The sequence below is a fragment of the Antennarius striatus genome, chromosome 6 (genome assembly GCF_040054535.1).
Source record: "Antennarius striatus isolate MH-2024 chromosome 6, ASM4005453v1, whole genome shotgun sequence".
NCBI lineage: Eukaryota > Metazoa > Chordata > Actinopteri > Lophiiformes > Antennariidae > Antennarius > Antennarius striatus.
In genome coordinates, this window is record NC_090781.1 from 25,172,546 (window position 1) to 25,188,688 (window position 16,143).

Below are 16,143 nucleotides of genomic sequence, written 5' to 3' on the forward strand. Positions count from 1 at the left end.
TTCTACTTTAGGTGAAAACAGTCAAAAAGTCAAGCATCAAGATGTAGATGTAGATGTACAAGATGTATGTATAAAATAAAGTATTTTTTCTAATTAAATAAACTATTCTTTCAGAATAAGCAGACCATAGACTCTAAACTCCATCCCCTTACGTACTGATGGACAGAGGGACCGGCGTTTCCTTAAATGACCTCTCTTTTGAGAGCATTAATAAAAATGGAGTGAGAACGGGGACAGCCGTCAGTGAGGGGAATAAAAGTGAATAGAGTGACTGTAAACTCATCTCGCGTCACTCCGGATCACCTCTGTCGACTTCAGCTCCAAATCTTTTTGACTCCCCTCCTTCTTTGTTGTTGACATGTCGTGTAATTTGAGCAGAGCCTCCGGCGCCGGTTCTCCTCCTTCTTCCTCTCCTCTGGTAGCTTCTGTACAAATCGGAGCGATGCAGCCACAGGCTCATCGCTTGAGACTCCCTCGTGAATGGACGGGTCATCCACACTGTCCCCAAATTCACTGTGTGTGTGTGCGTGTGTGTGTTACAGCAGGGCAGTGAATTACGATGGTAGAACGTAATAGTGTGACATAACAGGATTCTGGGGTATTAAAGGGGATATAAAACTGAATCGACAGCATAAAAATATTAGCTTCGATCCGTCACACTTTTTTTTTTTTTTGCTATTGGAATCAACTCAACCACAACACACACACGGCAACATAGTGTAAACCCAAGTTATACCATACCTACTTCCAATAATGGCTTTAGAAACACTTGTTAGTAGCCTGGGTGTAATGTGTATACAGCGTGTGTACAGATAAACCTCAGTTTACGACATTAGACGAGGTTTACCTGTATTCATGTCTGCACGTATATAACTCCACTCCGCTGAGATGAAGGTGAGACAGGTGAGGGACGATGAGCCGCTTCGTTGTGCGAGAGGCATTATTTCCATTCAGAAGGCAGTTTCCAGGAAAGCTAACAAATGCTCTAAATAGTGTTTGTCATTTGACATCTTTAAACCAGTCGCCTGCTGCTGGAGGACGTGTGTGTTGAGCCGAGGCTCTGCTGGAATGATTGCTTGTCAGGTAGGAATCTGGAGTCCAGCTGCAGTCGGGAGCTATTTGAGTAAAATTTAACATGAAGGCAACATCCACTGCGTATAAATGAGAATCTAAAAAGCATCTGAGCTGGAGTAGCTGTTTGATGAATCTGAAGAACGCACACCTGGCAGTCTGCTTGCCCTTTTCTTAATAGCTATTAAATGGACTGTCAGCTTGTTTCCTGTTGATCCATCCACAGAACCGGAATGAGAACGTCTCTGACAGATGCTGTTTGCACCGGATCTGGTGCGAATCTGCTCTGATTTAGAGGGATCTATTTTCATGAGTGGGAATGAATATTCATAGTTATATTTTCTTAAGTGTATAATCATCTAAAAAAAAAAAAATATTGGACGAGTCTTTCTATCGACACAGTGGCTTTTCTCCCATGGATTTCCCCCATGTAGGCTAGCACAAACTCAACACACCCTGGTTCTAAAGAGAAAGTTCCGTTCTTAAACCCCAAATTTGTCACACTGCCAAGTTATGATGAGGCCAGAATTACCAGCCTCTTTTCTCCGTATCCTCGGTTGCCCCCGGTTTCATTTCCAGCCACTCAGGAATAGACTGAAGCTCATCTGAATGGGACAAACTCCCTACATCACCAGGAGTACATCTGATATCTGATTTGGGTTTAAGTCAGCGTGTAAATCAGGGGTGTCAAACTCATTTTCATCGAGGGCCACATCAGTGTAATGGCTGTCCTCAAAGGGCCGGATGTAACTAATAAATGTAGCTAAATGTAACTCAGTGTATTATACAATAAATGTAAAATAAATATTACTACCCCTTAATGTTAACTAATTAATTACTCAAGTTACAAATACTGCAGTTGCACAGTTGTTGCTCTGTTCTAACATAAATCCTTTTCATTTGTCAGGTTATTAAACCTGCAGAACTCCATCAATCAAGGATCAAACTATCATTCAATAAAGAAAAATAACATCAAACACAAATTAGGACATCAACTTTGTCCAAAAGGTTTTTGTCAGAGTTAATAATTAAGTTATAATCAGGCCCATCTTAATTTTTACATTGTGCAAAATGTAGTTTTTAGTCAAAGCACACTTGACCTGTTTACTTTTAGACACTCTGATCTTTTATGCTCTCGCGGGCCACATAATTGGCCCCCGGGCCTTGAGTTTGACAGGTGGTTTTACAAAACTAACCAAAGCAGTTTCTAAATGACATCTACATCTAAAAGCCTATTCTCTTTTTTGTGCAGGCAAACCAAAAGAGCAAAGTCAACCCTATAAATCCCTTCCTTCCCTTTACGATGGTTGTGTGAATCGTTCCTCTACGCTGATGACACCCTTCTCACTCACTTGTGGGACTTTTTGCCCTCTGTGCCTCCGGGGCCGGAACCGCAGTCATGAGCCTGAATGATGAAGGTGTATTCTTTCTGCAGCTCACAGTCCACCAGGCCACGGGCCCTCAGCTGGCCCTCGCCAGACGTCCCGTTCAGCACCACTGCCTCGAACGGAGCCTCCAGCCCATGGATGTTGAATGCACAGATCTCCCCTAGGGACGAAGGAAAAGGAGAGACAAGGTCAATCACTTCCAGTCAGGTGGAATACAGGTGGTGAACTGTGTGCAAATGAATGTCAGTCTGTGCAGCACAAGTCCTTTTTCTAGTTTCAAGGCAGCTGTAAGGGAAGGAATGATGAATAATGGTCATTTTTAGTTTTATAATACAGAAGAGCTAAGATGGTTGGGCTCATGTTTTCCCCAGGACGACTTTGTCCCCACTCAAAATATCACACAAAGTCTAATCCATCCATCCATCCATATTCCAAACATCCCTCTACCCAGCAACCATCTCCAGCTCCCTCTGGGGCATCCAGAGGTGCCCCCAGGTCAGATGGGATGTATAATCCCTCCAGCAAGTTCTGAGTCTGCCCTCAGGTTTCGTCCCATTTGGACTCAACCATAAAACCTCCAAAGGGAGGTGCTGGGGTCACATCAGAACCATTACACAAAGCACCCCCAGAGGCACCTTTAGACAGAGGCTCTTCTCTTGGGATGTCTGACCTGTGTGACCCCCAACCCGAACCCTAACCCTCATCATTCGTCAGCGCTGAGCTGTGACTCTCTAAAAAAGGAAGGTCATTCTGGCTGATGTGTGGGCCAGACCCTTCCTTCCTGGCAACCACATTACTGCTGGTTCTGAACCAACCCCCCATGATCCATTTCACCCAACAAGTCCATCCACCGGGACAGAAATGAGGAGCAACACGAAGACTGTGTTCTCGATAAACAGTAGAACCTTGAGATACGAGCAGCTCGTCATGCAAGTTTTTTGAGATAAGAGTCATCACTCTCACTCTGTCCTTATTTTTGTTCGACATACAAGCAAAATCTGAGATACAAGTCGATCACCACTGCTAATTGGCGGATGGATACATAAGCTGAGAGCAGATCTCGTACTGTATAATTTAGAATTTAGGGGATTTGGGACTTTTTTACGAGGCTGGAACGGATTAAAATGATTTAAGGTACTATAACAGGGAACATGTTGGTTGACTTTCGAGCTCAGTGACAGAACAGCTTAAACTCGTATCTCAAGGTTCTAGTCTATAACCTACATGATCCAGTAAATGAATTAAACACACACTTATGGAGTAAAATTAATGCAAGACTGGCTCTACTTCTTCTTTACCTGGTTGTTTCGTTCGTTGGTGAAGAACAAAGCTTAATTCTTCATGGTGATTCTTCCACATTCAACAGGATACTTAACTGTTCCATTTTCATGTGATGAATACAAGCAAAGGTTCACACTGAATAATAACCCAGCTTAAGTGCAATTTGTATAAGAAGCCACGGTTCAGAAAGAACACAGCAGCAGAAACTCATGCTAGGAGTTATAAATGGATCTTATTCCCACTAATGCATCCTCTCATTTGTAATTGCTCTTGCGAAAAGGGACCAAGGACAATCTTCCTGTTTATCCCGCTAACATGCAAAAAAAAAAAAAAAACATGCAGCAAAATTGAGTTATACAAGCTCAAATAAAAACTACGACACCTCAAAGTCACCCTAGTGGAGGGATACGTAGAGGAAGAAAATCTCTTTCAAACCAGAGCGAGTGGTTCGCAAGAGGAAAACAAAGAATCCACGAAACGGCCGACATTTATTAAAAGACTGCGTGAAGTAACGGTGAAAAAGGCAGGAGGAAGTTACTTTATCACTTTATTCTAGACTTTATTCTGGAGATTTGACGATTCCTCATGCTTCCGCTTGAAGGTATTCCAGGAAATCACTTAGCTGGCCCGGCTCACACTCTGACCTGTGACAGCTAATTGCACTGATATCACTTAAACCAACAGGAAAGACTAAATTGGATTCCCCAACAGCTTTGTGCGCGCAGTGCTCCTGGCAAGTTCTGATAAGAGCAACTTTATTTCCCACCGCCTTCCCCTTTCTCTCCTTTTCACCCTCTCTATCATAATCCCTTCCACCTCTCCCATCCTCTGTCACCGTCCCTCCCTTTAGGGGCAGGAACTCTCCAATGACAATTTTGCCCACAGAGGAGCTACAAGCGCAGAGAAAAAACGAGTAGAGGTGGGGAAAGTGATGGGGTGGCGACACCGTCTGCGTGTTGTGAAGACCTCCCCCCTCTCTACTACCTGAACAATGACTTATCAGCTCTAAATGGGCCTCTATAAGAGAAGAGACGCATGCTGCGGACAGCAGAATCCTGAAATGGTATGGAGCAAATACGTGTGAGTTGGGGAGAAGCGACAATCTCCGATGGCGCGCCGTCACACGAGACAGGCAAATGGAAAATCCATCACAGCTGGAGCAAAAAATGAAACCAGCGTAGGCAGAAGCTTCCCATCAGCGGGAAGGTGCTGAGGATGTGCTGATGACGCACGGAAACAGACAAGGCCGGTTGGCCTGACAACCCATCGTGGAGATGGGTCAAGGTGACTGTGGGAAGAGAACCTCCCACTTTTGGAGACTATAATGAACACTCCATTCCCAGGAGACAACATGTCTGTCACTTTTTAAAAAAAATTCTTATACACACACCTATTACTCCACTCCACATCTGACTGGTGAGGTAAGGATGGGTGGCTGAGGAAGGAGGGGAACAGATGTTAGGAGGCTGGCATTTGGCACAGGCTGGGAACTTGCAAATGCTAATTGCTACGCTAAACTGTTAACTAAATACATGTCCCTGTGTCACATTAGGGCTTTAGAAGGTAGATTTACAGCCTGGGGTGGCAGGGGGGCTGTCTTCTTGAAGGGGTACCTTTTAACAAAATGAATGGATGCAAGCTAATGACGGGAGACGCCCCACTGCCATTTCGTTATTAGTCTATCTATAATGAACGATAGACTAAAACGAAATAATCTGCTAGATTATTTGCTTATTTAGCTTCATGAACTATTTGTCACTCAAGAATGGCCTCACCACTGTCTCTAATCCTCACCACTGTCTCTAATCCTCACCACTGTCTCTAATCCTCACCACTGTCTCTAATCCTCACCACTGTCTCTAATCCTCACCACTGTCTCTAATCCTCACCACTGTCTCTAATCCTCACCACTGTCTCTAATCCTCACCACTGTCCCTAATCCTCACCACTGTCCCTAATCCTCACCACTGTCCCTAATCCTCATCACTGTCTCTAATCCTCACCATTGTCTCTAATCCTCACCACTGTCTCTAATCCGTCCACCATGGCTGTCCTCACTGCTGTCTCTAGTCCTCACCACTGTCTGCTAGACTTTGCCCTTCATTCTGTCCTATCAGACACCTGTGCCTCTCCTCCACCCATTCTAGCCTCTACTTTAATCCCAACCTTTGTTACCACTCTGTCGTCGTCTGCGTTTGTCTCCCTCTCACCTCCACCTTATTCTCCGTCGCTGTGATTACCCATCTCCCCTTTGGGCATCATTGCATTTTCATTTACTCAAGTCACAATTAATGACTTCCTGCAACCGTCGGTGTTGCTCACGACTGTTCTGCTGGTGTCAGAAGTCATGCAGCACTCCACACCTCAAGGGAATCTGGCGCCCGTCTGCAGCAGACTATCTTTGAGGACACAGAGCTCATTATCAGCGAAGGCAGAGATGCTTTACTGGCAGCGGTGGCCCCGTGTTTGCAGAGCTTGAGGAGTGTGACAAAGTATTGGAGGCCACAGTGCCTCGGGGCCCCAAGTTATTATCAAAGCTGACAGAGCAATGCTGATGAACTGCCTGCATTCAAATATGCACACATGCCGGAAAGCCGTCCTCACGTATAAGTGTGCAGATATGCAGCTGTTTACCGAGCGTTTCGAGCGAACGGTGGGGGGGAAACAGTCGCCCCCGCCGAGTGGAAGGTGAGGAAAAGAGAGATATGAAGGCAGATGAAAGGAGGAGCTGGGAATGATGGGACGGTGGCCACCGCCTTAGGGCAGCTTCAACCCCCCTACTGGAGAGTGACCAAAGCACAAACACACACTCGCTTCATTCAAACGGTGCCAGTTCCACGGCTCTAATCAGAGCTGACATGCCTTTCATCCTCCTACTGCTGGAACACACCGCACATAGACGGCAAGGAAACCCGATTACTGGATTTCACATTGTCACTGAGCACATTGTGAACCCGGCATCAGTCTGCTGGCAACAAAATGTTTGCGCCCAAATTATCTCAATATTTTCATCCCCATTTTTGGGGTAACCGAGAGTCACACTTTCCCCGTTTCAGCCGCTTTTCCAATTTGTATTTTGGCAGGAAATAATCAGTTTTGTTGTTCACCTGCACAACTCTTCAGTTGTCCATCTCATTTTGGTCAACACGCACTCGCTCTCAAGCATTTCCACCCTCGGCTGCAGTGCAGAGATAGACTCATAATTCTGTAGAGGACTGGAATTGAACATGCTGTAATTGCACTTCATGAAATTAGCCAGGCGAGGAAAAAAAACCCACAACTGAGGAGCTATCCATTCTGCTGATAAGGATTAATGCTAATCGAGCTCGCATGTTCTCGCCGGAACACATGAAACCTGGAGTGGTGTTTATGGACAAGTGGGTGTGTGTGTGTGTGTGTGTCGAATCGGGGCTTTTTAATTAAAGCACACTTCCTCAACGGGGGTTTCGAGCGGTAAGGAGTGTGTTTGTGTGACGTGTGCACGCCAACTCCCCCCTCCCTCGCCTCGCTGTTAATTACATTAAGGGCTCCTCTCACAGAGTTAATGGCGTCCCACTGTGTTTTAACACAGCGAACACACCCCCCCTCTGTGAGTGCAAGCCGGAGTCGAAGGTGGAGGTCTGGGTGGACCAGGGGGGCGCTGAGCTTCGAGGTGACCCCTGGAAACGGTTCGTGAGGGGAGGTGATGCTCTCATCTGCTTGTTTATGCAAAATAAAAATAAAAATAGATGGACCTCCATGATAGATGGAAACAAATCCATAAAATATTGGTGCAAATCCAAAGAACGCAAACTAACGTGAGACAGGGTTATCTTTATTAACCTGGATCAGATGGATCAGCAAACGTAGGGGGGGATTTCATTGACTTCCATCCAAGGATGCTGGAAACACATTAAAGTTATTATATGTACCAGATATGTGATATTTTAGCTCCAATTATCCGTTATCTGACAGTGTTGAGCTTTTTATTCAAAGCTTTTCACTGTGCAGACATTCTTTCCGTTGAGTCAATAAAATTTGAAGGATTTGACTAAATCCCAGCTAAACCCCATCCATACATTCAATTTCACCGAGTCTATTTACAGTATGTCTTATTATAAGTTAATGACAATCAAGCCTCAACGCTCCAGGGGCTGCACAATGTCTGACACACACCGTGATTCCACTTATTTATTCCTCTTTGTTTGGCTTTTTGTCAAATATTCATGGACCAAGCCAAGATGGATGTGGTGCCATTGTGAAGGTTAAGTCCTCAGACGCCGTCTGTTACCACCCATGACTAATAAAGCCAGCAAGAGGCACAGAATTTCAAGAATCGTGGACTTGTTTCCATTCTTCTTCTTCTGTGGTTCTGCTTTATTTACCTGGTGGTGTTCAGAGAAGCACAAACGGTTGAAGCTTTTAGCCCAAATCGACATGTTTAGGGTTCTACATCTCTTCTCTCCAGGCGTTTTGCTGGGCAGCGGTGATCTGGATCTTGAAAACATCAATGCTATTTTGTCTTAGCAGCTTGAAAAGTCTGTTAGCGATGCCAACTGTATGTCAATAAAGTTAATCAGGAACCCCAGCAGGCGCCGCGTCAATTACTTTGGCCTAAAGTTGGGGCCGAGCCAGAACACTTCTGTGCAAGTGTCTATCAATAACAGCTGGCCTCCAAAGCCTCGCAAGAGATGCAAACACCTCTGTTTAATCAGTCGACGACTTCATGGTGATTTATACACACACACACACACACACACACACACACACACACACACACACACACACACACACACACACACACCTACTTGTCACCGAGCCAAAACCCAGAACAATCACGTTTCACAGCAGCAGCGTGACAATACACACGATGCCTCTGTAACAGCCTGGTGGACTTTTCCTTTTCTTGTTCATTCCAGAACACGTCAGGTCAAAAAGATCCATACAGAGCTCCTTGTGGGGAAATTTAATTTATAATATTAGGAATTTTAGGCATTTGAAAGCAGTCTAAGCTTCAGCTTACCATTTAAAGCTGTCTTTATACCCCTCAGAGATATAAGAACACATCGCTGTCTGTCACCAGTGAAGGTCCAGTGTTCACAATGACTGGATTTACATCATTTATACTAAATCCAAGCCGGGATTACAGATTATTCCCTTAGTTACTTTGCGCATTGTTGCTGCATTACATGTGTGATTTTGTGCAATTTAACTTAGTTCAAACCTGATAACTTTCTGACCCCCACATAATACAAAAACAATGACAATGTGTCACACAAAAAAGTAATTAGGACAAAAGAAAATTAGCTTTTTGTGACTTAGAATTAGCGACACGCAAAGAAATACGTCAAGGGGAGGAACTGCTAAGCCTTAATAAAATACAAAAGCAATTGCACTAAGGCAGAGGAGGAATCAATAGTTTTCAATTTCCAATTCTGTTCATGGAAATGTTGCCAGGAGAGAGCATGTGTCCTTGACTGAGCAAGGCCAGTTAGAGTTCAATGTGTTCAAATATCCGTAACAGAGTTTATGACCCCCATTAATGCCCCTGAGGGTATCCTCAGTGCAGCGGAGCTCCACAGTGAAACAAAAACCAGCACCTCTCTGATACCCGCTTTGACCACTGATGGGGTTGTGAACCGAACTGTATTAAGACAGGTGGGGGTGGGGTGGGGTCACGCAGGGCAGAAGGAGTCTAAACAGGGGCTTCATCACAACTTATTCTAAATGTAGACGTAGCCCGAAAAACAGATATCATTTAATTTAACGCAGTTCAGTCAAAGTTTGTATCTCAAATAACTCATATGTCGAGCAGCTTGTATCTCCAGGTTCTATTTAATCTGGGAATTATTCACCAGCACTGTGGAGGGCAGTGGGAGCTGCATTGTAAAAAGACTGAGATGAATACGGTGCAGTGTGTGTGTTATGGAACCATTCCAATGAATTCAAGCTTTTATGTATTAGAAAAAAGCTTTTGAAGTTTTATATCCAGTGAGAATCAAATGACGCAGTCTCCCTGTGACACGATCCATCCCTAAATGAAACCAGCTGGGCCCCAGCTGCACATTTGTCACATCAGAAACTATTTTCATTTGACAGCAGCGTCCACCATCCGCAGAAGGCTCGGATAAATGATGCTGTCCTGCTGATAGGCCGTCGGATCACACAGAGCTGTTGTGTTCTTCAGCTGCATGGACAAACAACTTATTTTGGAGTTTCATTTGATGTTGAAAACATCAAAACATAAGTGGACAGAAGCCGGTGAGCTCATCGAAACCAATATGTGGACATATCTGTGTGCTTTTTGCTGTGATACAGTAGAACCTGGAGATACAAGTGTTTTGAGCTCGTGCATTCTTGTGATATTCGTGTTTCTTTTCATTCCTTAGTATTGTTTACGTAACTTACTGTATATATAATTAATTATACACGGGTAAAGTCTGCACATCTATTGTTTGATAAAAAATATGTTTTGGGGCTTTTTGCAAGGCTGGAGAAGATTAAAATGCTTTAAGTTATTTTAAATGGGGAAATGGGGGCGGCAGTGGCTCATGGGGGCGGCAGTGGCTCAGTGGTAAAGCAGGCGGTAGAGCGGATCGTCCTATGATTTCAAGATCGGCGGTTCGATTCCCGCTCCCGCCCAAAAAAAATACCCGGAGGTGAGCTGACAGTGGGAGGTGTCAGCTCACCTCTGGAGCACTGCCGAGGCGCCCTTGAGCAAGGTGCCGTCCCCTTTACAAAATTGCTCATTTAAGGCGCACCAAGATGGAGCTGCCTGCCACTCTACCTCCCCTGCATGCCTACAGGCCCCCTTGTGTATGTGTGTGTGCTACAGGGGCCTGTACACACTAATATATATATGCATGCGTTTGAATCAGTAGCTAGAGTGTGCGTTCTTAATTTCCCTTCGGGGATCAAAACAGTATATAAAATTTAAAAAAAAATTTAAATTTAAAAATGTTACGACTGTAAACGGATTACTGTAAACTCGTATCTCGAGGTACTACTGTAAACTGAGTAAACTCCTCAAGAGTTACGACGAAACGGATTAAACTCGTATGTCGAGGTACGACTCTAAATGGAATAAAGTCATATTTCAAGGTGGGACTGTGAACGGGATTACACTCGTATCTCGAGTTAAGACTGTAAACGGATTACACTCGTATCTCGAGGTTCTGCTGCATGTGATGAAATCAAACCATTCTGTTATTGTGAAGCCCGACTGCGGTGGGTTTTGGCCCGTCCATTGACCTATCGATCATCACATCACATGCCACTGATCCCAGCTGCCCATCATCACCCGTGAGTGTTACAGGCTTGGTTCCAAACACACCATGGATGTGGCTCCAGATGGTCCAGGATTCAACCAATCCTGGACCAGAGCAAACATCAGGACATAAAGCTTTGACCACAGCATCCAGGATGAAAGTCATCTGTGCACAGAACAACAGAACAGTTCGAAACGGATACTGAGTTGTGTTTTGCAAGTGCAACAGAAAACAGGGTTAGCAGTGCATACTTTAAAGTACATTCATAGGGTCATTATGGAACCATAGAGGAATCATTTACCCACTGAAAACAACACAAAACGTATGCTAATCTTGTTTTGGCTCTATTAGGGGAGTTGAGAGGGAAACAACATGAAAATGTTAATGCCGCCTCACCGCGGCCCCCATGTCTCTGGTGTATTTGTATGTAAATCGCTATCGGTTACATCAGCCTCTCCAGAAGCTCACGCTTAATGACAGCATTAGGCTGATGGCACCGTGAGAGCCCAGGATGGATGAGCTCACTGTGAACGACGACGGTCTCAGGAGCCGCCCCCACCGGCGCTGCCGGCGCTGTTTACCTTCAGGGGGCAAGGGGGGCAAGAGCAAGAGAACACACTGACACCAGGTGTGGACACAGTCTGAGGATAACCACAGAGAACAGTTTGTCTCTGAGTCCGTTGGTCGCCCTCGACAACGACTTGTTTATTCCCAGGAGATTAAACTTTATTAATGAATGTATTTTAATAATATTTAGTTAATATGAATCTATTTTAAGCTGACAATTACATTTTATTTTTTAATATAGCACAGAAAGAAAAGTCTCCATTTCGTCTTCAGCTGCTTCTTCCTCATTGTGGGTCACGGGGGTTGCTACGGGATAATAATATGATATATGTTTTATTCTGATTTATTGTACAGTAACATGATATCATGTGCTTTTAATGGTTTATTAGTGATTTTATGATTGCGATATTTATGGTGGACAGACGTCAAGTGGTGTAAAATGACGCAACTTGATTTTTATTGTTTTTGTGTGGGGTTTTTTTTTAAATAAACGACGTATAATCGAGAAGAATGTAACACAAAACGACACAAGCCGAGGTTAACATGTACTTGTCTGTCGTCACATTTTTGTTTTTACCTTAATGATGACATTTTTTCCACCCATATTTGTCAGGTAAACGTAAATCAGACAGATTCCAGTGTGTGCTGTGGAATAAACCAACAAAACATGGAGGTTTCTCTAAACTGTGATCGTGATCACTCACTAATATTAAAAGTTATTTATGGGGACATTGATGATAAAGCACTAAAAACCCGGTCAGTGGCTTCTATTTCTTTTATTTCTGTTTACCAAATATAACCATTTTTTTAAATTTCCACCTTAGAATAAAACATTTTTAATGCAAACGTTTCCAAACAAACAATAGCAGCACAATTTATTTGTGCTTGGATTATTTGATATTGTTGAAAACACAGTTAATTAAAGCTAAAAAAAAAAAAAATTATAATTATTTTGCTTCCCGTTGCTCACAAGAGACAAATATAAAAATAATCTGAAAGAAAAACACAAAGATCTGATGGAAGCAGCAGCGGTCATGGATCCCAAAACGTTTCCTTCCATGGATCAAACTTCAAAAACGCGCCTCTGACATTATGCATGACGCAGCTCACACTTCCTCCCATCATTAAAACATCACACTGTTATTAATTAAATCAGGCTTTTGAATTTAAAGTTAATTAAAAAGCCCAATCAAACAGATGCTAATGTCATCAGGCTTATTGTCGCGACTTGTGACTCATTCTAATCTGCACAATAAGTGGATCCCTCCTTTATTATAAAACAGAAATCAGTGATTTCAATGTCTTCATCAAAGCCTAATTATTTAATTATCATCTTTTTAATTATTCTGATTGTTGTTGTTTATTTCTGCAAGCAATCGATACACAATACATTTCATTTCAGTCTTTGTTTGCTTGTCAGGTGAATTCCAGCAGCAGTCAGACGGGTTTTGTTTTCTCAAAAACGCTTAAAGGCTTTGATGCTTCCTCAACTCTCATTGGTCAGAAGTTCACATCATGGCGTGATGTGAAAAATTACTTTTTCCAGCCGCCTCCTTTGGCACCGCTGGACCACCATCGCTCACTGATAATGTTCAAATTGGGCCAGAGACCTTGAAGTGTGAAGGTAGGGCAGCGTTTGCCAAAAAAATGTATGTGTGTGTGTGTGTGTGTGTGTGTGTGTGTGTGTGTGTGTGTGTGTGTGTGTGTGTGTGTGTGTGTGTGTGTGTGTGTGTGTGGACAGCTGTGATGTACAAGGTGATGAGGTGAGAATGAAACATGAGAGATCATGTAGGGGAAAAAAAAAAATCTACATCCTGAAAATACCCCCAAAGACTGTCTGTCTACACCTGTGTTACTACAGGTGTGTGTGTGTGTGTGTGTGTGTGTGTGTGTGTGTGTGTGTGTGTGTGTGTGTGTGTGTGTGTGTGTGTGTGTGTGTGTGTGTGTGTGTGTGTGTGTGTGTGTGTGTGTGTGTGTGTGTGATCTCAAGGGAGCAATCAGTTTGAGTAAAAGTTTGTCTGATTGGGCCTCTCGCTCTTCCTACACCTGTCGACTCTTGGTGAAATTTCAGGTGTGTGTGTGTGTGTGTGTGTGTGTGTGTGTGTGTGTGTGTGTGTGTGTGCTTGTGTGTGTGTGTGTGTGTGTGTGTGTGTGTGTGTGCGAGCACACCCCCGCCCCTCCCATCATTTATTCCTCTCATTTATTCCCGTCTCTCACATCCCGCCTCTTATTAAGCGTCTGTCATCGGTGCCATTTGTGCCCGCCGCTCCTTCATTCGCCCTCCACACCGCTCCGTCTTCCTGTTCTCTGACCTTGCGTCAGAATTACTGCTGTGTGTTCCTGTTTAACCAGGTATGAGCAGTGAGGACGTTACAGCGGCGGCGTGTCAAGCAAACAGACGGCAGACGGTCAACAACGCTTTCAGTTCAACAAAAAAAGTGGAGCGCTCGTTTCGTGAAAGGAAAAACAACCCCGGGAATAAAGGTTGACTGTCTGTCACCGCCGACCAGCTTCCTTCTCAAAGCGCCAGCGAATCAGAACGTCCGCCTGCTGCTGCTCCTGATCCTGATCAGCTCAGATCACACGCCGGGACGCCGAGGTCACACAGGATATACCCACAATTCAAAGCAACACAGGGTCAAAGGTGATCAAACTTGGCCTTTTTTCCGTCACTACTCTTGGCGTGTGATTAAAGTACATTCTCTTGACGGATCACGGGGTCAACAAGCCGCTGCTCGTCTTTACAAGATCTTTGATTATCAGTGGGGATCTGGATGAGACTGAGGGCCAGAAAAGTGCTGAGCAGGCAGGAAAAGTTTAATTCAGTGACACGGACACGATTAGTCTAATGACATGTTCAGATAGTAGTGAAAATACTATGTTTTTGTGGTAATGGCATTGGTTGGTTTTTCTCTGGAAACGCAAATTTATTTGTTAAACGTAGTTTATGTCACATAAGCTAACAATTATATATATACATACATACACACTGTATATCCCATCAACACGTGGTAAAGAACGAGATGCGTCTCACTGATGTTGTATCCATCCACCAACGCGCGGTAAAGAACGACACGCGGTCCCGCTGATGTATCCGTCCGCCAACATGCGGTAAAGAACGAGATGCGGTCTCACTGATGTATTCATCCACCAACATGTGGTAAAGAACGAGATGCAGTCTCGCTGGTGTATCCACCCACCAACACTCAGTAAAGAACGAGATGCGGTCTCGTTGATGTATCCATCCGCCAACACGCGGTAAAGAACGAGATGCGATCTCGCTGATGTATCCATCCGCCAACACGCGGTAAAGAACGAGATGCGATCTCGCTGATGTATCCATCCAACAACACGTGGTGGAGTCCTGAAGCACACCTCTTATCTGGGATATTTGCTCGTATGGTGAACAAAAATACGGACAGAGCTACAACTTGTATCTCAGAGAACTCGTATCTCGATGTATTCCTGCACCAGATTTTTCCTGAATAAAGTTCTTATATCATCTTCCTGCTTCGGTGTAATTGAGTCCTTCACTTAAGGCCCACCTGGAACAACACTGGCAGCCTTTAAGCCGCTGGGCTGTATTGGGCAATTTAGTCCTCAGAACGTTTTAATCCAACATGGCTCATGAAACCAGCATTATTCCCATAATGCAGCTCTGGATGTGACTATTACACACACACACACACACACACACACACACACACACACACACACACACACACACACACACACACACACACACACACACACTCGTGCGGTCACATCTTCCCACCAAATAACACAGAACACACATCTGTCCTGGATGACAGAGGGCCTAGTGGGGCAAATGATGGTCATTTAACCACCGTACCAGGAAACCTCCATTAATGTTTAAAACAACACAACTGCTGTCAGGAAATGAGGTGTTTAGAAAAAGAAACTTTGTGTGTTACTCAGAGATTTCAGGTTTTTATACCTCAACAATTTATACAGATAATCTCATTTGCTGACTAGCTTTGTCCACTAGCTTCCGCTGTACACTGTGTAGGTAGCACAAGTTGGTTTTATGTGTTCTTTCCAAATTCAACAGGAAATATTTTTTCTTCAAGTTCATTGAAGAAAAAAGCAAGAATATAATTGATGCTATTGATTTAAACCAAGGTGGGGCAGCAGGGCAGCGTCGTCGCCTCACAGCAAGAAAATTCCATATTCCATTCCTTTTTGTGCAGTTTGTTGACGTCTCTGGAGTGTACCCCGCCTCTCCCCGTAGTGAGTTGGGATAGGCTTCGGCACACCCGTGTTTTTTTGTGACTAGCCAACTAGGTTTTTGAACTAACTAACCTAACTAGGTTTTGAACTAATTTTTTTTTGGTTTTTAAATTACTGTAACTAGTTTTGAAATAACTAACTTGTTATATTTTGAACAAATTAGGTTATTGTACTAAATAACTTTTGAACGAAGTCACTAGGTTTTGAATTTTTATTTAAGATAAACATTGTATTTATATTTATTATTTATATTTATTATTTATGTTTATTGTTTACACTATTTTTCCACTTTTACACCAATCCTACTCTATGTGCTTTCAATTGCCCCTTGAGGACTA

The 16,143-nt window shown here is 43.7% G+C and overlaps 1 protein-coding gene across 1 annotated transcript in view; it reads right to left on the reverse strand.

Annotated features, from left to right (window-relative positions):
* Positions 1 to 16,143, reverse strand: part of LOC137596718 (calsyntenin-2-like) — a 203,498-nt gene that overhangs the window by 79,530 nt on the left and 107,825 nt on the right. The window contains exon 3 of the mRNA XM_068317436.1: positions 2,424 to 2,619. Within this exon, the coding sequence (XP_068173537.1) occupies positions 2,424 to 2,619 (196 nt within the window). The remainder of the gene's footprint in view (positions 1 to 2,423; positions 2,620 to 16,143) is intronic.